This window comes from Aphis gossypii, chromosome 2, assembly GCF_020184175.1.
Source record: "Aphis gossypii isolate Hap1 chromosome 2, ASM2018417v2, whole genome shotgun sequence".
NCBI classification, from domain to species: domain Eukaryota; kingdom Metazoa; phylum Arthropoda; class Insecta; order Hemiptera; family Aphididae; genus Aphis; species Aphis gossypii.
In genome coordinates, this window is record NC_065531.1 from 38,049,977 (window position 1) to 38,073,069 (window position 23,093).

General features: G+C 29.0%; 2 protein-coding genes and 2 non-coding genes across 4 annotated transcripts in view; all 4 read right to left on the reverse strand.

Moving 5' to 3' along the window:
* Positions 1-1,108: 1,108 nt before the first annotated feature.
* Trnaq-cug (transfer RNA glutamine (anticodon CUG)) lies at positions 1,109-1,180 on the reverse strand. Its single transcript has one exon. It is a non-coding gene; the product is annotated as a tRNA-Gln (tRNA).
* Positions 1,181-3,317: 2,137 nt separating this feature from the next.
* Positions 3,318-3,389, reverse strand: Trnaq-cug (transfer RNA glutamine (anticodon CUG)). Its single transcript has one exon. It is a non-coding gene; the product is annotated as a tRNA-Gln (tRNA).
* A 2,383-nt stretch (positions 3,390-5,772) lies between these two features.
* LOC114129081 (acylglycerol kinase, mitochondrial-like) lies at positions 5,773-8,849 on the reverse strand. The gene is made up of 7 exons (XM_027993718.2): positions 8,655-8,849; positions 8,179-8,298; positions 7,933-8,104; positions 7,143-7,358; positions 6,774-7,062; positions 6,438-6,691; positions 5,773-6,349 (listed from the first exon to the last, which is right to left on the reverse strand). Exons 1-7 carry the CDS (start codon positions 8,762-8,764, stop codon positions 6,164-6,166), a joined length of 1,347 nt encoding a protein of 448 aa, XP_027849519.1. The 5' UTR covers positions 8,765-8,849; the 3' UTR covers positions 5,773-6,163.
* A 2,964-nt stretch (positions 8,850-11,813) lies between these two features.
* The window catches only part of LOC114129083 (signal-induced proliferation-associated 1-like protein 1), a 41,267-nt gene continuing 29,987 nt past the window's right edge, over positions 11,814-23,093 (reverse strand). Inside the window, exons 2-22 of the mRNA XM_027993719.2 lie at positions 22,482-23,016; positions 20,202-20,715; positions 19,338-19,600; positions 17,595-17,746; positions 17,376-17,500; positions 17,064-17,302; positions 16,887-16,990; positions 16,665-16,822; positions 16,475-16,581; positions 16,270-16,404; positions 15,960-16,200; positions 15,619-15,883; positions 15,433-15,548; positions 15,216-15,374; positions 15,032-15,146; positions 14,379-14,708; positions 14,175-14,298; positions 13,851-14,098; positions 13,628-13,785; positions 13,285-13,491; positions 11,814-13,210 (exon numbers count right to left, since the gene is read on the reverse strand). Coding sequence (XP_027849520.1) covers positions 13,018-13,210; positions 13,285-13,491; positions 13,628-13,785; positions 13,851-14,098; positions 14,175-14,298; positions 14,379-14,708; positions 15,032-15,146; positions 15,216-15,374; positions 15,433-15,548; positions 15,619-15,883; positions 15,960-16,200; positions 16,270-16,404; positions 16,475-16,581; positions 16,665-16,822; positions 16,887-16,990; positions 17,064-17,302; positions 17,376-17,500; positions 17,595-17,746; positions 19,338-19,600; positions 20,202-20,715; positions 22,482-23,007 — 4,479 coding nt within the window. The 5' untranslated portion in view covers positions 23,008-23,016 and the 3' untranslated portion in view covers positions 11,814-13,017. The remainder of the gene's footprint in view (positions 13,211-13,284; positions 13,492-13,627; positions 13,786-13,850; positions 14,099-14,174; positions 14,299-14,378; positions 14,709-15,031; positions 15,147-15,215; positions 15,375-15,432; positions 15,549-15,618; positions 15,884-15,959; positions 16,201-16,269; positions 16,405-16,474; positions 16,582-16,664; positions 16,823-16,886; positions 16,991-17,063; positions 17,303-17,375; positions 17,501-17,594; positions 17,747-19,337; positions 19,601-20,201; positions 20,716-22,481; positions 23,017-23,093) is intronic.

A 23,093-nucleotide genomic window follows, 5' to 3' on the forward strand; every position in this document is an offset into this window, starting at 1 on the left:
ATCAAATTTGGTTTTGTGTATATACTAAATAACACACATATACCTAAGTAACAACGCAAATATGTGAATTTTACACTTAATATCTATTATATAGGAATCGTTTGTCATTTTATTATATACTATTATAACTAAATACATAATCACCACTCTATTCAAATACAGGAGAAGCCGCTTATTAGGAACACTTTTGAACTTGGATGAAATGTGTTAACTAACCGATTGTTTCTAATAAGCGATTGGTTTTAATTACTATAAAAAAAAATATATATATATTTTATATTATGTTGTGCAAAATATGAATCTATCGATGTCTGTTTTTTACGCCGATTAACTTATGATTACGATATTTTCACAAGAATAATTTTGTTTTAAGACGAAATACTAAACATCTTAACGTACTCGAAACTGATCTAAAACGATAAGTTAGTAAAGACCTTATACGATAAAGAACAGAAAAAATAAACAAAATTAATTTGACAAGTGAAATACAGTATCGATGCGTAACGACAGTAAATATAATATTAATGTAGTACCGTAGTACTAACTGTAGTAGTACTAGTACAGGTACTATAATAGTATAGTAGTACCTTGGTTCTAATTGTTTCAAATAATCGATTTGTTTTTACCGATTGATTTTCAATGTTTTAATATGCGACCGGTCCGTCTCTAGACATTTTGTTTCAATAAGACGATTTTATCAATTATAAATATAAATATTATAATATTATGTTAATTATAAATATTTGAGTGTTCCTAATTAGTGGCTTCTACTATATATTATTTTTCTTTTTTGCATAAATAAAAATGATCACACAAATTAAATTGAAATTTAAACAATAATTTTTACAACGTTCCTAACCTAACAAAGTGATACTAATTAGTAATTGACACTTTGTAAGAAATTACATAAGTTGAGTAATTGGTTCTTCATATATTTACGTATTTAAAATTATCAAAAATATATAGCGACGATAATTTTAATTCCTACTAATTTTCTAGTAATTTTTCAAATATCTAATATGGAAAAAATTAATAGTACAGTCTCAACTTTTTTTATAAACTTTTAAAGTTTGTGAGTGTTATTCAAAAAAAAACGCAAAAAACTAGTAGGTTCCACCGAGATTTGAACTCGGATCGCTGGATTCAGAGTCCAGAGTGCTAACCATTACACCATGGAACCGTCGTATTTATTTAGGTATTTATTTAATTTTATAAGCAAACGGACAACATTTGTAATTTATTTTATTTTATTTATTTTATTGAAATTTGGATTAAGGAGGATAGAAAACCATAAGAGTGGAGGACCGTAGCCAATAGACCACAAGACTTGAGATTTTTTTTAATATTACTTTTTTTATGAAATAAAAACCGATTTACCTAATAAATACCTAAACCTTTAAAAAATTTATTTTATAATAATACACTTGATAGATAGGTAGGTAGATACACAGACTTCTATATAATATATATATATTATAATTATATACAGAAGTCTATGGATAGTTAATACTTAACTTGGGATTTAATATTATTAACAGTGTAATGAGAAATTGAAAATGTATAAATAAGAGGTAAAAACAGTTTGTTTTGGCAATAGCTCAAAAAAATTTTGAAACGAATAGGTACCTAGGTACCTACCTTTGTGAGATATATTATTATTTAACGTTTTATGAGAATAAAAATATAACATTATAAACAACTTTTTTTTGTTTCATATTAGGGCCTCAAAAATATTAATTTGATACATTTATTTTGATTTTACCAATATTTATTTTAATAAGTGTTATTGAATTACCTACATCGAATACGTAATCTTCAACTGCTAAGTTTTTATTTTCACTGGCATTGCTACAATGGTCGGACGTGTTATGTATTGCACTATTGCGTATGTCAAACACTCAGGTCCTAGAGCCCTAGTCTTATTGTAAGCAGTGGCGTATTTACGGGGGTGGTGTAAGGGGTTTCCAACCCCCCTAAAACCAAAATAGGTATTTTATATAATGGCTAGAGCAAAATAAAAACGAGGTACTAATATCTCGTAATTTGTATCATAAATATAATATACCCCCCCCCCCCCGGAAAAAAATCGTATCTACGCCACTGATTGTATAGGGCTCAGTGACAAAAATTTAAAAATATGTAATGAAATTATATTTTTAAAAAGGAGCTCATTAATTTTATTTACATATGGGCCCCAGTTGGTGTAGTTGCTATGCTGGGTGTACTCAGTGATGGTCATTGATTTCATAACTTTTAGTACCTATTTAGTATTTTATTTATCACTGTAAATCAACATTCTTATTATTTTGTTTCTAAATGTATTATTCTATTTTGTTTTAGTAATTACCTTATATTCTATTCATCAAAACCCAAGCGACAAAGACACCAAGTACATTTAAATCGTATTATGTCCATTGTCCAGTATGTATGCCTAGGAGTGGCTCCGGAGACTTGATTAGAAGTGGGAGCTAAGTGAAAATATTTATAAAAATATCATAACATAGTATAGGTATTAAGTACCTATCTATTTTATACTATTGTTGTTTTTTTAATTATTTATACTACATTATACACATAAATAATAAATAGGTACATACTTGAATACTTCATCTAACTACACATTTGTACGTGTCCATAATAATCGGCGATACCCGATTGAGTACGGTCCTTATCTGCCGACTCTGAGTGAGATTTCGGTGCTTTACCATTCCACCAATTTTATATTTTAATCCAACAGACCCCGATTATTTCTTTGGATACTCCGCTTCTTCGATACTTTTTAGTTATTCTAATGTAATGTTAAATATGGTATTCTTGTCGTATGTGATCTACCTCGCACTTGTCGTCTACTACGCATGTTTCTATATGTCAACCACATGGGTACAAAATGTATAAATAAATACAAATTTAAGATTGTAATATTTCAATAATACACGTCAGTACGTCACGATCTAATCCTATACGTTAAAAAATATGCATTAATTTATTATAATAAATCGATAAGTATTGAAGATTAAGTGACTATTGTTCTTATGATGTTAAATTATAGGTACAATTAAAAAATAATATTTAAATGTGTTGTCATTATTGTTTTTTAGACACCACTATTGTTCCACCAAATATAAGAGCAGTACCATGCGTTTTTTTTTTTATATATATAAGTTTTAAACCTCCCTATAAACTTTTTACGCGTTGGGTGGGATTGACAAAAATTTGAAAATGGTTGACAGTTTTATAGTATTTGTAATTGAGTATAGAAAAATTAGACGTTGTATTAAAAAATTAAATGTATATAAAAAAAGTGCAAAAAAGATCTAAGGTCCCACCGAGATTTGAACTCGGATCGCTGGATTCAGAGTCCAGAGTGCTAACCATTACACCATGGGACCGCTACAACCTGGCGAGGTCATTCGTAAGTATTTAAATTGTAACCCGTATATATTTGAACATAATATTATAATATCTTGATTTTGATTTATAATTACTTTTTTTTTTACTTTTAATATTTAATAATATTAATTGTTTACTACTTTCCTCGTAATAGTAAAGTAATAAAATATAATTCTATTGTATAAAACTAATTCTTAATACCTTGGTGGTGGATAGTGCTTTTTATTTTATTTTTTAGATTGTAGATATTTTTTTACTACCTACTGTAATACTGTGCGTTAACCATTATTATGTATATCTTCAATATTCAAAATATTAACCTATGATAAATGATAATTTATACTAATTCTAATCAATAATCTCTATTTACTGCTTTAGGAAGATGCTATTTATCTATTCTGTGATGCTACACCACACGTGTCGTCTCCGTCTTACAAACAATACTAACATACAAAGCACTAAAGCAGTAAATTTTAACTTCACAATAATTCATTTTACTATTTTTATTAAAACTAATTCATTCACTTATATTATTCAGGATATTTAATACTACTGAGCCAAAGACATTAAGTAAAATTAAATTTTCACGGAGGATGATCGAAGTATTTCGAGTGAGAGAAGGTTAAGGCCCCTTAATAGTAAATACTAACCCTCACTCCCAGCACTTGGCACTTGTGTAGATACATAATATAGTAATATAGTAGTAAATAGTACTATGAATAAATATCATGTTCATAATACTGTATTATATGTATTATTAATACATATGCATAATACGTATGCCCGTATGCATTCCAATAACAAATTCAATAACATGAAAATATTTGATCACCTAAAGGCCAAAGGTCTTTTTTTTTAGAGCGTGCCATGAAAAATATTATATGGAATGTTATATTTAATATTGTAAAAAAAATTTTTAAATATGTTTAGATACCTATCATAAGCGTGCGCAGGTCTTCTTGGCAGGCGAGACAATATCTTAGCTAAGGGAGTCCAGACTCCAATCCCCCCCCCCCCCCCGATTTGTAGGTGTAACATAAGATATTGGGGAAGCTGAAAATCTCAGCCTCCCCTGTGCGCGCACTTATGACTTATGTTACCTATTACCTATAATATTATATAATATATTATAGTAAAAATTTTCGTGTGCAACCTCGAACACATGTGCCATGGATTTGCCATCCCTAGTATATATTATAGGTACTTCCACACTATCGTGTATAATTGTAACTTTATATTTAGGTACCAAATAGTTTTTCACAGTTGTAAATTATAATAATTATAATACTTATAAAAAAAAAAAAAAAAAATTATAGGCTAAACAAAACTATAATTTCTAATAAGAAATTTATCTATCCCAAAGTCAATGACAGACAACTAGTCAAAATGCTTAATATATTAGTTTCATGAGACTTTATGAAATAAACTTTTATACTATTGTCTATTCAACACCAAAAGAAGCATGAAAAAAATTGTAAATGTTAAAAACAGTTAAATTAATTATTTCAATAATAATAACTAATAAACATTTAAATAGTTCTACATCTGTTTGCAATAAGTATACCAATAGACCTACAATACAACCAAGAAAAATAAATCATCCCATTCCTATAATACCATTGCAGTGATTTAGTAATTAGGTAACTTTTATTGTTTAATTTATATAATATTCAAAAGTTGCTTATCTACATTAGACCGTTTTATTTTTATTTTAAGACTTAACACAATATATTCATATTAATATCAAATTAATATAGTTTATATCATACACGGGATAATACGTTTTTTATGTTAGTCCAATCAGTAGTGGTAAAAAAAAAAACTTTTCTATAATAATGTTTAATTAAAGATGTTTACATCATCATCAAACCCATTAAAAGTCCCAATTAAGTGTAAATAAGTTATAAGATATAAGTACCAAAAATTATAAATTTGTATTCTAAAACCTATATTGATATAATTTCACATCACACTCCACTTCTATGAAATGATTATTTTTACTGATAATTATGATTTATTACTTACAATCGCCGATTCGTCAATATCCTGCTGGTCAACTTTCATGCATTAGTTCAAAATCTAACCAACGTGTTTGACGTCTGTATTCTCGTTTATTGTATATTTTGTATATTCGTAAAGTACAACCAGTGAATAGTTTTATAATTCACGAGCAGTCAACACTCAACAATGACAAAAAGAAAATGTAAATATTACATTTGGTTCTAAATTTTATAACAAAAATAATTAAAAAATGTTATTGAAATTATTTTTGTAAACATTGGTCAGTACTCAGTACTTGAACTTTTGTGGCAACCCTAATGTACACTCAAAAATAGTCTGAAAGGTCTAGGACCCAGTATTCTAAAAAAATAACAGCCCAAATCTAATTTATATCAGTTTATATTTTTTATCTATTGGTTGTATAAAGATGATTTTTTTTTATTAATACCTACTTTTCTACATTAATTTTCAGCTGGTAGGTATATCATAACTGAAAATCTACACTCCACAATTTTAATTTAACACATAACATTAATCTAAAATAAAAAATATAAATGTATAGTAACAGTTCACTAGCTAATTGGTCAATTTTTAAATTATTCTTTAATTAAAGAAATTCTTGTGATAACGATTAATAACAAAAAGTTTATAATAATACATTGGAATTGATATACCTATTTTTACAAATTGAATAATCAAACATTTGTACAAGATAATATACATAATAAGTATATGTATATATTTATATTCAGTCCATACTATAAACATTTAATTAAACAAATTGTTTTAAACCAATATGGTTTTTAAACTTATCTAATGACAAACTTGATTCTTGATCATTTTTCTTTTTATTTATTGAATTGTCAGGCTTGAATAAATAAACTGCATTTGGTAGCAATGACAATCTCATTGGCTTAACTTCGTAATCCTCATTATCAATTGATAGCCATTTATTTTCCTAAAAAACAAATACATATGTAATTAAGATGTAAGTTATATTCAATATTATACACATTTTTAGTGAATTAATTAAATATTGGTAATACTTCATCAATATGAGGTGTTACAGTCACATCTTTTGCTTCTATAATAAAATTTTGAATTTTACTATTTTCATTTCTAAATTTTGAATAACCTTCTTTCACAAATTCAGAGTAAGAAATATTTTCTGGACAAACATTAATTTGTAAAACTGGTGTTTGTTTGACATCTAAATTAATATTAACATTAAAAGTTTTGATTGGAACTTTTGAATAATTACTGCATTCAGGGTTGATTACTTTTGAATAATCTATACCACCTGTAATTATAACATTAATATTTTTTATGATTGTAAATAATTATTTTATTATAATAATTAATACTTAGAATTTAGTAATCACCAGAATTCCTATTAAATGAAAAAGCCCAACTTATCCAGGAAAATAAACCTGATGACTTATTCATAGCAGAGTTTATTTTTTTGTAGCAATTACTACAACCAGAGCATGGCGGACTGTATTCTAAATCTGCTTCCAAAGTGTAGTGGATCAATTTGTTACCAAACACAAAAGCAGCCAAATCTCTTAGTTTTCCAAAATACCAGTATTGATCACGTGTTACTTTAGCCTCTCTTAATGCACCCCATTCAATACTATTTAAAGCATAGACACATTTTTCAGGATTTTGACTCTATTGAAAATTTATTAAAATTTAGATGAATTTAAATTTGTATAAATTGAATTCAATCAAAATTAATGAACAACAATAACCTCTAAATTTTCAATTTTTACAACTGGATGAGCAGAATTAACCTCATTTATAATAGCCATTGTCGCATTGGTAAGAAAATGTACATGGTTGTCATCCTGGGGTTGTAACAATTGTCGAGCAACATTATTTGTACGTCCAAGAGGTAAAATCCCAATTGGTAAATGTTCAGTAAGAGATATATCACCCTTTAAACGCCTTAACAATCCAGTTACTACCTACAACACAATTATACAATTATTATTTAAATTTATTAGTAATAACTATGTACTTTTCATTTTTTTCATAACTAATATGCTGTTAGTTAAACTTTTAAAAATAAACCTAAGGATTAAATTAATAACTAATAAGTAGTCATTAAAATATAAATTATAATTTAAATTTTGGTTTAAAAATCTAAATAAATATACTATTTATCATTTTTTTATAAGGTATAACTTAATATTTTATACAGGCTAAACCATGTTTTTAGATGATATTTAACTTAGAGAAGACTAACGGTTTTTGAAATAGGTGAAATAATGTAGGTAAACACTAGACAGATAATATAGTTAGGATAAGAAAGAAGTGTTTCCCAACTCATTTTGTTTTATTTTTTTACTATAATCAAATTATGGTGGTGGCCAGTGGGGCATCAATTTTTTTTTTTTTTTTTTTGGTTATACTTAAGTACATATATCATAGGTATAAAATGTATATAATTATACCCTGCCTTTTTTTTAAACATTTCACTTAAACCTTTTTTTATTAAATATAATACAACTGTATAAATAATAATAATTTTAAAAATACCTCTGATAAGGTACCATCACCTCCAGCTACAATAAGAGCGTCAGTTTCACCAATTAAATTTTCTACCAAACTTCTAGCACCACCTTCTCGTTCTGTTGTAAGGACTGTAACTGAATAACCAGCCAAGTATAATAGAGGAGCACAATATTTTTCAAAATCTGATTTAGAGTTTCTGAATACAACATAAAACCAAAATGAGAATAATAATTCTGTTAAGACCAAAACATTTTTTAAAATATGATATACCTCTTGTTAGCTGCTGGATTTAATATAACCGTTACTTTTTTAGGTTTTTTATCTACTGGCAATGGCATATTTCCATAAGCCGAAACAATTTTACAGCATTGAGACATAAACATGTGAGTCCTAAAAATAAAAATAAATTACATTTTTAACATGTCATATTAGCAAATACAAAACACTCAGTGAATAATGTTATAATGTTATTGAAATAAATGTCATATTATAATGGATAACATTAATTAATTTATTACACCATTAAAATTGTTCTAAACAATCTAAAACTAACCAATAGATGCATAGCTAGTTGTTAGCGAGGGTTCATCATTGAAATTAGAAATATGTAGGTACCTACTCTACAATTTAGTACAACCTAAATAATTAAAAACAATATTATAGTTTCTATATCACCTCACCAATAGTTTGTAGATAAATAGATACTTAATCGAAAAAGATCTTTGCAGGAATTGATAGGTACTCACTCATATTTTTCGTTGGCGAAATTGGCACCATACGACAGGACAGCAGTGAAGAACACAGATTTCTTCCAATTGTTCCTAATAGTCTTAAAAACGCCAAATACTTTAGCCATGTTGAACGTGAAGCCGGAGTTACCGCGATCAACTAAATAATATTAATTATTACCTAAATTATTTTTATTTTTTACTCTAACATTAAGTGATAATGTGTTATCAGCGTCAAATTTAAAAGTGATAAACTGAATTTTAACTGATAAACAATCATGAACAATCCTGCCGAATACAATTTACTGGCACAGAATGTACTGTTACTGTTTAAAAAAGTAAACCGTAGGTACTACCGGTGATCTTATTATAACATCACAAAACAATACCTATTAATTTTTGACTATTTCTATTATTCCAATCTCAATTCTGTAGTCAAATGCCTATTATATGTATATATATAATTTATAGAACAATAAATAAATTAAAAAGCCATACATAGTGACAATAGTAAATGGATATATCCAATTATGTATTTATCATTGTGTATTTCAACTTTCAACTTTCCAAAGAAATACTTTAAAAAGTAAAACTTAAAAAAACCAGTGCCTAGAATGCTCTAATACCTATATCAACGATTTACAAGCTTTTAATCTACTTTTTACTGCTTTCTCCAATTTCTCTATTTTTCCTTATTTGAGAATCGGTAGGTGTGGATCGATAAGTGTAGGTACCTATTGATTTTACAAATTACAACGATGCACGTTTTATTTCTGTCATCACTATAGGACTCGGATTTTAAAGCATAATAAGCAACTTAAACAGAACATGAATTATAGTTATAAAAATGAATAAAAAAAATTTAAATGTTGTGTATAATAATATTATACAATTAATTTTTAGACTTATTTATTAGTATAATCTATAAATTTGTCAATGGACTTACATTTTATTTAAAAGAATTAAAAAAAAACATAGCTAATAATTTGTTAAAAATGTACCCATTAATTTAATCTAATTTTAACGAAATAAGAAAATAAAAATTACTTTAATTCGAAAATACGTAATAGGGCTCGGATTTTAAAGCATATTTATTTTTAAAAAAAACACGACCAAAAATTAACATCAACTAGTTAAAAAGATAAATAATAAATGTTGAAATATTAATTTAAATTTAATAAAAAATTAACTACCATGTATTTTCCTAGATTTTCAGTACCTAGTGAAACTGACTATTGTCGAACATAATATTTTTATACGTAAAAAACAGGCACGGCACTAGAATTTTTTTCCAGGGGAGGCAGAGTGGGGCAAATACTTTTTTTACGTGGGCTAAAATTTTTCAACAAATACTGAGGTTATTTTAATGAAATATAAATATTTTAGTATCATATAACATAATATAGCTATTATCTATACAGTACATACGTTTTATATTGTATGCTCTAAGAGTCTAAACAGATAATATATACAAACTTTTGAATAGTTAAAAAATGTTTTAAGAATAATGTCAAATATTTTTTTTTGTACCTTATGTAATAAAATGTCTAATCACAGACCTTCAACAACTATATTCATAATGATGACATGATACACAAAAATGATAAGTTCTTTATGACTTTAATATTACATACCTTTGTGAATGAATAATTATGTTTCTTTTACTTACCTACATTTCATAAATATAAATTAAAGTAATTGTGTTTAGTAATGAACAATTTGTTTCAATCATCTTTAATTCAATGATTTGGGATACGTTTATTTGTTCATTTTCATCTAGTAATTAGTACTCAATAAAGGTAATAAAAAATAAATAAAAGATTTTTTCTTATTTTACAAATTTCAAAACACATTTTATTGAAATTATAGTAAATTTTTTCCTTATTAGACAAATAATAAATTTAATTTATTCCTCAATTTTTTTAGTTGTGACAAATATATTATATAAGCTAAATATTGATATTTTACACAATATCTATCGTACATATTTTTTAGTGGGGGGGCTGGCGAAGGGGCTGATCTGTTTTCTGGGGGGGCTAGAGCCCCACCTTGCCCCCCCTTGGCGCCGTGCCTGGTAAAAAACGAACTCTTTACATCCACTGAAGTGATCGGTGCGCATACTTCATACAAGAGGTTTTAAATTACAAAACTAAATTTTAAATCTTGAACTTTGAAGTGATCGATATAGTAGGCATACTGATTACTGACCGTATAGAATATAGATACTGCAAGTATTTAATAATTATTAAACAACCCGATAACGAAAACAATAATAATCGAATATCGGCATTCTGGGTTTTTACATAAATTATTATTTATATTTTTTTACAACAATAGCATAATAATTAATAAACATATAAAAAATTCACAGCTGGAATAATTGAAAAAAAGCAATAAAAAATTTAAAAGAAAAAACAAAACCAAAAAAGCATTTACATAAAAAAAGCAAAAATAAATTGGTTTATTTGGAATCAGAATGACGTGAAACGAACAGCAACGACCGGTGGCTGCTTTTAATAAGAGAGTACCAGAACAATTCGCGCATTTTTTAAAATTTTTGAATTACGTATTTTATTATATCACCACAATACGACATTTATATTTATATATATTTATTTATTTACATTTATATTTTTATTTATATTTATTTTTATTGTCAGGAATGTAATGACCAAGAAATATTACATTAACTATTTTATATACCTATATTAAAAAATGATACCTAATATCAACCATAATTTAATTATAGTTGATAAAAACTAAAATACACAAAGTATAGCAGTAATGCTATACAAAATGTTGAGTCTGACAAACAGTTGCTAACATTATAAGTTTATATTATTCATTGAATATGGGTAACACGGCGCCTTGTCAACCAGTCAACCAACAATAAACATAACAAATATTTTCAATACTAAAAATCTGAGAGCCCCTGGTGGTCCTGACAATACATAATTTTGAACTTCATACATCGAGCTCACTTTTCGAGAGCTCGACTGAGTGTTCATATCATCACCTTTTATTTGAGTGATTAATACTTTATAGTTTATACATAATTTATATTTTTGATTTATCACTTCTATAAATAATAAATAATAAGTTATAAAATTATCATTACGATTCATGATTATAATATTGTTTAAAAAGAAGCACCAACACGACATAGTGAGACAAAAATGTTGTTTGATAATGACCTGTATTTAATTTCATAAACTATTTAATGTATACAAATGAACAGAAAAATTCATACTAAAGCAAATTGCCCAACAATGTAATTAGTAATTACTAATTACATATATAATATGGTGTATATCTTGAATGAACACATACATTAATTAAAACGTCTAAGTATCACTGTTCTAAGACCATGTGCTTGTGTGCATAAAAAAACGACAAAATAATTATAATAATTACTAAGTTTACAAAAAATAATTAAATGTTATATAAATAACTATTATGTTTCACTTGCTTAACAATATTAAATTCAATAACAATATTATTTTAATAATAATACAATGTGTCAATATTCACAATTGGTGTTTACCAAAAGGCACAATGATAAAAATGTTTATTTAAAAAAATAAATAAACAATTATATTATTCATTAATTAATGATACTGTTTGAGTAACAAAATAATCATAATAATACGTATTTAAAAGTAGCAATTATAATAATATATAATAATATGTAATGATAAGATATAAAAAAAAAATTAGTATAACAACTTAATAGTTAGATAGCTAGTACCTACGAGTAGTCAATTTGGTAGGTACTGAAATATATTTTGTGTCTTTTATTAACAGTACATTTTTTACTCCTTTAAATGAAACAACAATAAGTAACTTTAATGATAATAATACTGTTAGTCGTTTACTCGCAAAATAGAAACATACAATTATTTGCATTTATTCAACTAACTACAAACATTACATAATGTTTATGGTTTTGATTATTTGGGCCGATAATTTTGGTAAAACATATTAACTCCATATAATATATCGACAAACAAATTTACAAAAACATAATAATAATAACTATGTAAACTTAGTTAATCTAAAATTATTAATTAACATAAAAGACAGTCTTTTGGCAATGTAATGTGTTAGTAAAAATAAATAGCATTTACCTTGAATATAAAATAATAACTTAAAATAATGTACTCAACTAATTCAAAAATATATAAGAAGTTAAATTGTAACGACATGAAACAACAGTGACTATGAGCAGCACACATTTCTTTTAGTAAAACATTTATATACATATAATACATATAATGTTGTATATTAATAATATATATTTATATATATAAAATAATAATAATAATAATAATAATAATAATAATAATAAAAAAAAACAAAAAAATATAAACAACTGTTACTTTCAGTCAGGGTGTTTATCGATGTTTTGGAAAAACCAGTGTGTGAAGTGTTTAAGTTGCTGTGCAGCACTATTAGATTCATCTTGTAATCGACGATTTTCTTCTCTCAAATGTTTTACCTCGTTTTGCAATTCCATTCGCATTTCCATTTCACTTCGTAACATCATTTCTAAATCATCTGGACTCATGTTTGTTCTAATAAATAGATAGTTTGGTTAAACAGACTGCTGAGTAAAATATTGATTAATAGAAAATAGAAAAATATTTACTTGTTCGTACTAGAAGAATTTAATATGGTAACACTACCATTCATGTTACTCCAATTTTGATCTTTGTTTTCATTGATAGAAGTAGCCTCTGGTTCTTTAATTTGAGCGCCAGCTGATACTTTACGTAATGCTTCAGTAGCTGTATCAACAAGAATTTTCCAATTCATTCGGTCAATCGGAGTATCTGGTAGTGGTAAATCAGCAACACTATAAAAATAAATAACTTTATCAATACAGAAAATATATTTTATTTATTTAAAGTACAAGAATATAATATACAAGAAAATGATAATATCTCTAATTCTATAATTATATTGTTAATTGTTATCAATATTTTTAATACCTTTCAACTTGATTCAGTGGTTTCATTTCACTTAGAGCTGGACTTGGTGCACTAGATATCACAGTGGCAGGACGTGCTTTGGTGAGAATAACTTGACCCTGCTCTACATTTGACACATTTTCTCTGGATGGATTCTTATTTATTGTGGTTTTAGTATCCTGTTATAATTTTTAATTTATAATGTTACTATGCTAGCTGTATAGATTAAATCACCAAAACTTACAATGATAGATGAATCTAAATTATAGTCAGGATCTATTAATTTCATCAGATCTTCTTGTAATGTACTCATGTTGCCACTGAGTCTACTACTTGCATTTGAATTGCGACCAGAGATACCAGGTCTAAGTCTTGGTTCACCTCGATCCAATCCTGATCGAGGGCTTTGATTCCGACTGCCATTGTTCTTCAAACTTTTACGATGACTATGAGGTGAGCCAGTACTACTACTTCCAATTGTAGAAACATCATCTTTTTTTATAGAGAAAAAATCAATTGTAAATTTATTATTTAGTATTTTAATTATAGTGTTATGACAATAAATTACCTTCACTAGCTACAAGGATTCTTTCATTTAATGTTTCTGGTATGTTACCATTGCTCAAATTCTTTTTAAAGTGATTAGTGTCAATCAAACCATTTGTATTTTCTAATTCAGGACCACTTGTTGCCTGTAAAATAATAAGATTAAATATTATATTATATAAAATACAAATGATATTTTATGTATTTCAGTATTTGTATAACTAACCTTAACTAATCGTTTTGTTGATCTTCGTGGTTGTTCTGAGCGTTCGTCAAATTGTTTATGGAGATCATTATTAAGGTCAGAAGACTTGTTCACAAAATCATACTGTTGAGCAGCGACACTTTTACTACTCCGTGGATCCGAATACACAGAAAATGAATTATTCATAGTAGACAATGGTAATGAATTGCTTGCATGCACTTTAGAGTGGGTTTTGGTTGATGTTGGAGTTAACCTAGTGGGGACAGGTGGAGGATCTTCTAATGGAACTTCTAATAGATCATACCAACGATCATCAGATGAATGCCCACTTGATGAACTCGTTAATGTACCCTATAACAAAATTATATAGTAATCAATATAAATAACCTACACAAAAAAAACATTATATTTATATAGCGGATAATTGAGTCCTTAATTTTATAGTCCAATTGAGTCCAAATACTAAATTTATTCTTATAATCTGTTTATTTGTTTTTCATTACGGATAGTATAATTATAAACTCAGAATTTAAGATTATCTAATCAATAAAATAAGAAAGAAAAATGGAATTCAACTAATACTTCATTTGAGATTCAATATTGTACAAGTTATTCAGGAATTCAACTAAATGGATTATGGGGCCAATTGCATAACTGCTATTTATATAACTTACCTCAGGATTTTGAGGAAAACGAGAATCCATAGGTGTCGTGTAGGATTTATTACTGCCCATGGTACCATAACCTGAACTATTGCTAGATCTTGGTGGTGACAGGCTACGTTCATACCTATAACAATATTAAAAACTGTAAGTTAATAAAATCCAAGAGACCATATTTACATTAGTTACTACATACATTTTTCTATGATTGCCAGTAACTGGTTGTTGCAGTGCTGTTTGTTTTCTAGGACTAGTTACAGCTGACATACCTGCAACATTTTCATACTCACTCTCATATCCTTTTGGAGAACTATTGTTGTCAGTGCGATAGGAACAATTTTGAATATGGCAACCTCTGAAATATAATGAACTGAATAATTAAACAATCCTACATAATACTATGGGCTACGTACTTTCTAGGTGAACCATCCGGGAAAGGTGGAATTACGGTGACCGTGACAAGAACACTAGTCTTCAATAAATCCACCATTTGATCATGTGTGAGTGTGGCAACAGCTACCTTACATATCTATGATTGGACATAAATAATTAAAATCAATTTAAAAACTGTACTCATGACATAAGTCGCATCATCATACCTCTATGAGTCTAGAGTTTTGCCTAAGACCAGCTTCCCAAGCAAGGCCAGATTTTTCTACTTGTGTAACTAGGCCATCAGGTTGGACATGAAATCCTAATTGGCCTAAAGAATTACGGTGTAATGATAGTTCTTGGGCAACAGACCCTTGAGTTACTGCTCGTAATCTAACTACAACTTCCATTAATTCATCTCTATCACCGTCACTGCAACCTTCATGCATATGTAAGGTAACACATTCACCCTCGTGGTAATATATTCTCAAACTATAAACAAATATTGTGTTATATTTAAAAATATTAAATATTCTAGTTTCAGCTTAAAAAGTATTTAAATACACACCTATTAGTTTGAGTTGTCCAGCCCAATATAGACTTGCAAGGTATAACTAATAATATGTCATGGTTATTTTCTTCTACGAGGACCATGGAGTCTGATGATATAGCCAGAAGGCAGTGCCCACCAATAACTCCATTGCCTTCTTCTAACACTACTTGCCAACAAATAGCACCTCTCTGAGAAGCGTCGGGCTGAAATCTTGGTCGCCACCTTTCCTTTTTCTTACTGCTAAATGACAGCATTGCTATAAACAAAAATATATTAATTAAAATAAAACTCTTTGTATTATCTAAGGTTAAATTAACAAACTTACAAAACTTTTGCACTGGTTCAATAGTAGTATTTGATGAATGATTTAATGTTAAGTCTTTTAAATACGCTTGTCTTGTACGAGTTGCCATTGTAGCAAATTTTTCGGATCGATGAGCAGCATTCTCAGCATTTATAACTGCAAGTTCATTAGAGTTATACAAATATCTTAAAACAAAATTAGGTTTTAATGTTATATTTATATATACTTTTAGCTAATAAGAAGTCGCTAAATTCTTTGGATTTTTTGAATACAGCTTCTGAGGGAATAGGAGGACCAAACATTTCAACCTCTTTAGATCTTGTTACAGCAACGCTAAAATTGTGGTTAACAAATATTAAAAATAAAAAACTTACTTAAAAATATTAAATGTGCATTTAAAAGTCATTAGTTATTACCTATACTGAGTGTTTTCTGTACACGGATTTATGACTCTGACCACAATAAATACATGTTGAAATTGAGAACGAATATTTTTCGGAGAAAATGGCTGAGCTCCAGGTTCTTGAAATACAATTGTAACAATATCATTTCCAATATGTCGCTTTCGAAGAAGCTATATAATGTTAAAAAAATAAATTATAATATTTGTTTTAAAACGAAAATTTAAATTAATATACCTGTTGCCTATTGTTTGGAGTAAATGGCAACATGGTAGACACGTGGAACATGATTTCACAATTTTGAAATTGACTGTAGAATGAATAAAGTCCAGTGGAATCAGCTACAAGATATAAAATATTTACAATGTCAACAAATAATCTCAATATAAATTATATTTTTCAGTAAAGGCTTACTCTTGTTATCTAATCCTGCTCTGTATTTGTTAAAACCCTTTAAGCGTACTCTTTGAGCAATACTGTCCATGAACTGATAAAATGCTAAGCCTGCTTCTTCATTGTTATACATGTGTTCTTCAGTAAATTGTCCAGCACGACAATACATTACTCCAACTTTGTAGGTATGAGAAATACCTTGTTCATCTAGACCTAGCAATAGTTCTTCAACTCTGTTACTCGACACACCCAACCTTAAACTACAAATGCATGTAAGATATTTAGTTGATGATCATAGTACATTCAATAACTTAAATAATAAATTATTTTTACCATTGAAGAGGAATTTCTGGAACAATATATTCTAAAACATCTTTTGTATTGATGTGTTTAGAACTACTGGACAGTTTGATATTGGGAATAGCATCTTCGAGAATAGAACCACGAAGAGTTTGCAACTAAAAATAAAACGACAATTAATGATTGAAAAAAAAATAATGCAAAAACATAATATAATATATTTATTTATAAAGATTGTTAAAATGTATTTACTTCGCTTGTTCGGATGATAATCCGATATCTAAACATAACCAATGGATTTGAACTACAACCATTAGATGTTAAATCAGTTTCAACTCTTTCTCTTTTTAAACTTATAGCAACAGGTCCCAACGTCTCATCCATTCCAAACCAATTTTGGTGTTCTAAAAACAGATATTTAAAAAGTTAATATTTTGTTTATGGTATTTTAAAGTTATAACTTAGTTGTAATGCACATAAACATAAGATTTAAATTGCTATTAAAACAATTAGAACAGTATGCATTAATGCATTTAAGTAAAGTGATAATTACTTAATTTATTCTTTAAAATTAGCAGCATTTAACTATGGTCTTTAGAATTTTTTTAATAGATAAGTAATTATTGCAGACTTTGCTATAAATGTTCATATAATAATAAATTATAATCTATAACCATTGTCAGTTTTTGCAAGGTATTTTAAAATAAGAACTTTAGAAGTTAAAATCTAGAGTATAATATTATGATGATATACCCCATTTCGTCAGGCTGTGATGAAAAAGTTCTATCTCATTTTTTCTATTTTATCAGAAAACCAAATTTAAAATTAAAAAATTTACAAATATTATTTCTAAGTATAAAAAATTAAATTTAATAGGTATGTAAAATATAAATTTTCGTTCAATGAATTTATTAACATTGTAATTAAATTAAGCTATCATAAATTATAAAGATGACTTGAAAACCGGCTTTAAAGAATTTTTAAAAATTCTATCTACAAATAGAATCTTTTTAGTATTTTTACCCTTTAAAAATAAAATGTATATATATTGTCAGAATTCTTTCATCGGTCTTCCTAACACTTCTTAAACACAAATATGTTACTGGTGTATAGTAAAATGGAACTTTTTCATTCTTTACATTTTTAAAATCAATATAATTCGAAACATTTTGTATTAAATTGCTAATATTGTTTCTTTGGCCTAGAAACTAGAACTATTTCGTTCTCTATAATATCTCAGTCGATAACCCATTTTCATTCAGTCAATCCAAGACCAAATATTCCGCTGTTAAATTATACATGTACTATATAGTTCAATTTAATAAACATATTTACAAAACATTTAAAGATTAGCCGGGTTAAGACTTTTGATCCCAAGCCAAAGATGTGTTGGAGCGACACGGAGTATATTTAGTATTTATTTTTAAAATTTGTCGCGACAATTTAAAACCCATGTATGAGAATTCAGTACAATACCATTGTTTATATTTATTTATAAACATATTGTATAATTAATGTGATTAAGTCATAAAAGTTGTGAGACGGTGCACTTACACCCTTTTAACTCGCATTTCGAAAAAAAAATAAAAAAATTGAAAGGTAGTGAAAATATTTTAATTGGCATAATTACAAACGATCTATATATCTTTTAAATAATGAGTGATTGTAAACCCCTAGGTTTTTATAAAATTGCATTTTCAATAAATTTTTAAATTTCAATGGTTTTTCTATAAGTAGCCTGCACTTTGTTACCATTCAAAAAAACTATTTTTTATTTATATTGTCTATTAACTATGAAAAAAAATGCTGTTTAAAATTTTAAAATGTAAAAATAAAAATACTTCACCGTTTTAGAATTTAAAGCGGCCCGCCGGTAGCCGACCACCGAGTTATATAAAATTGGATATTAATTATTATTAGGTTAAGTACCAACTAAATAAGTACAAGATTAGGAACCTATCGTTGAGTTTAATGTAATATATAATATTATATTACCTTGACCGAAAAAGAACGATCGATAGTACAGATCTCCCTCGTCGGTGGTCTCGATCAATTTCGAATAGGTTATAGGGCAGATGCTGTCAGTCCAGTGTGTTTCTCCGGATTGAAACTCGAGGACCGATATACCGTAAGCCATACGCGGCCTGTGGTACAGTTTTCCGTTGTTCAGTGTGGATATCTGTCCAGCTTGGGTCCTTTGCGTCAAGCTCACTTCCCGTTCAACTTCACCGCCAAGTTCGTTTCGAAAGAATGGACAGCTATTGCCAAACAAAAAATTATAATATTTAGAGAAAAGAAGATAATATTAAAGGCTATTATTTAAATGATATTTTGAGAAGGATTAAAATTTTAAATCTAATTTTTAAATATTAATAATATACGTGGCATGTCAATAGTTAATACCACATAGTTAGTTGTTGAGTAATAACAATATTATAATAAATAATAATTAATAATATAATACATAGAAAAATAATTTCGCGTGAAAATAAGTCAAGCTATGTACAATTAAAGTTAAGAAATCAAATTTATACACGGTCTTCCATAGACAATATTTGCTGCGACATAACGTTTCATTTTAAAAAAAAAAAGTATTTTTTATTGTTATAAAAACCGTTATTTTTATGTTATTCAAACTCGAATAATTTTGTTTAGGGCCATGATATAAATAAAATAAAATAAAAACGTTAAGTAAATATTGTCCTTTGTATAAATTTGGTTTTTCGACTATAGCCCTAGCGGTTCTTTTTTGCGCGAAACCTATTTAGTATAGGTACATATCTCGTTATATACCAACAACAACGGCAAAGATGATGCATTCCATTGTATATGATACGTGTTTCAATCGATTTCGCATACCTGTCCAATAGATTATTGTGTTTGCCGTCTCCGATGTCTTCGTCGCCACTGTCCGGCGTGGACGACCTAGCAGCCAACATGGAAGCGGCCGAAGCGCCCGTGGCCGTGTTTCTCCGCCTGGACAACATGTTCTGGAGCTTCGATGCCAGGCCCACCGTGGCCGTCAGCGATTGGACGTCGTAATGGGCGAAGCCACGTCGTTTCTGTCGCTCGTCACCTGTGAAGTCTGCGCATCCAACGCCCGCCGCCTGTGTACTGGAAACAGGAGCGCCCGGCAGACCACCGGTAGTTGTGTCGTCCGTGGTCCTGGAGAACTTGTTGTTAGCTCCCCAAAACCTGTGGAACTTGAGCCTAAGCTTAGGGCTGCTCGAGTTGGGACCCTGGGGCGACGTGTTCGTCTTGTCTACGGCACACGCACCGGAGCCGCCATTGCTCATCGTCACGGCTGACGCAATCCTATCGTCGGGCGGCGTGTCGACCGGCATTTCTCGGTACCCAAATTCTCGGTTGTTACCTGTATATGGAAATAACAAAACGGCGTGAATGACGGTGACGTTTTAATAAAGTCGATAAAAAAATACGCTCTCGGTGACGTTCGAGAACTGATGATAAACAAAATGTAAATAACATGTTATGCGTGTACAGTGTACGCACTGCGACTGTACGCGGATATGAGCAAGCTTGGATGGGGGTTGAATATTAAGGGGACACGCGATTTCGCGTTTAAAAGAAATTTCAAAAAAAAAAACTTACAAATTACCGCAAGAAAAATTATTATTATAATAAAATTATATTTGATGGTAATAATTAAACGACCAAAGGAATAAAAATGAATAAACAGTATAGATTATAGTATAGGGATTTTCTGTCAGTTAAACATGAGCGTAACGTAAGGAAATTTAAACGTGTTTTATTTCTAATATACCCATTGTTTTATACTGAACTACTGGTGTGATAAGAATTCTACAAAAAATATACAAATTTTAATTTTTCGTCAAGTATACTTGTAATTGAATTTTTCACATTTCCCCAAATTCTAAAAAAAAAATTCAAAAATGTAGAAAAGTTAATCTCCAGTAAACTTGACTACAAATTCAAATTCGTTTTCTGTTTTCAAAATTTATATCGCTTCATTAGATCGATTATCGGTACATATAAATTTAATTTTTTATATTTAATACAACAATAAACATTGATTCACAAAATATGTTTTTAGTAGTTCCGTGTCATACCTACAACAGCCGTGTGTAATAAGATTATGAGATAATATTGAAAATTAGTCATACGCAGACAAACATAAGTATAATATAATCAATGACATTATTTACAATAAATTTATCACAATTCCACACTACATTGAAAAGAACTATATATCTGTGTCATAGCGTTTTTATTTTTTTTTGTATCAATAAAAATACTCAATAATTTTTAATTAAAAATAAAAAAAATAGAAAAAAATAAATCTAAATAAATGAACAAATTTGATTGTCTTCAAGCAATAAAAAATAAATAAAAACGTTATAATATGGAAAAATGTATTTTACATGCGTGATAAAAATTTGATAAAGCTACTGTGAATAGCACTCAGTAATTTTTTTTTTTTTTACTCACGGATAAAAAGAAAAAAAAAATAATTAAACATAGTTCTTTTTAACCACGGTAACGCTCAAAAGCATTTACAATGATAAATTATAGATGGTGTGGCGTCCTATTAGGTTTCAAAATTAGTGAGAACAGGGAGTTGTGAACAATGAATTAGTTCAACTATGCGTATATAGTAATAACTTGTACGAGGTATTACTCCATGTAATTATGTATAAAGGTACTAACATATTAAATTATTAATTGATATTGGGTGTTTTTGATCAACACGCGGCAAAAGTTACATTATACTATAGTGTCGTAACGCTTAAAATATAATTATTGTTACTGCAACAGCGGTAATTGTAATTCGCTTTTACGAAAAAGTACTTATGTACCTTTGTTTAATAATTTATAAACGAAATTTCTATGATATTACTCGAGTGATTTATGTTATTTATTTCATACCAATGCAAAAAAGGTAATTATTATTATTATTATTATTTTTTAACGAGAACAGTCGAAAAATTTAGAAGTAGCCAACTAGTGTAATATTATATGCTTGTTTGGTGTTCCGGGGCACAACGGACATTAATCCGAGCAAGGGGGGGGGGAGAAGGTTGGATGGGGTTAGCCGTCGATTGAAATAAGTAAGTTAGGACACGGTATTACAACTACGTATTACGTATGACAACTCACTGTTTCCGTCGATCATGTCCAACACGGTGGGTCGGTAGTCCTGGAGCAGTGCGAAAAAGTTCTCACCGGCGGACGCCCTGCCGGCCGAATTCCTGTCCGAAGATATGACGTCGATGGAACCGTGACTACCGTATTCCCGTTTTAACAGCGGGCTGACCATCGGTCTGTCCGTGGCCGCAGACCGGGAATCGACGTACGCCGTGCTGCCACCAAAGTGGTGGCCGGCGCTGACACCGCGTTGTTGATGCTGCTGCTGCTGTTGCTGATGATGGTTGTGGGGGTGATGGTGGTGGTGGTGGTGATGATGGTAGTCCGAGTGGTGAGTGAGTTCCAGGCTGGAGTTGCTTCGGTACAACGGATCCTGGACGGGCCTCTGCTGCTGTCCGCGGGTCGACGACAGGCCGGCGTTGGTGCGGGCCCGCAACACGTTGCTGTTGTAATAGTCCATCGCTTGGGCCGCATGTTGACGCGCCGTGCTAGTGGAGGTAGTGCCGCCGTTACGCGCGCCTCCTTCTAGGCCTATCATCACAGTCCACTGCAAAACGAGAAGAAAACAATCATAAGTACAGTGTGGTTGAGAATGACATTTAAAAAATGTATACTGCAATATAA

What these genes read in the sequence shown, in the direction of transcription:
- LOC114129081 (XM_027993718.2), bottom strand. Translation starts at nt 8,764, where the DNA reads ATGGCTAAAGTATTTGGCGTTTTTAAGACTATTAGGAACAATTGGAAG. An exon ending in TTCGCCAACGAAAAATATGA is followed by an intron (nt 8,299 to 8,654) that starts GTGAGTACCTAT and finishes TTTTATTTTTAG; the next exon opens with GACTCACATGTTTATGTCTC. An exon ending in AATCCAGCAGCTAACAAGAG is followed by an intron (nt 8,105 to 8,178) that starts GTATATCATATT and finishes TGTTGTATTCAG; the next exon opens with AAACTCTAAATCAGATTTTG.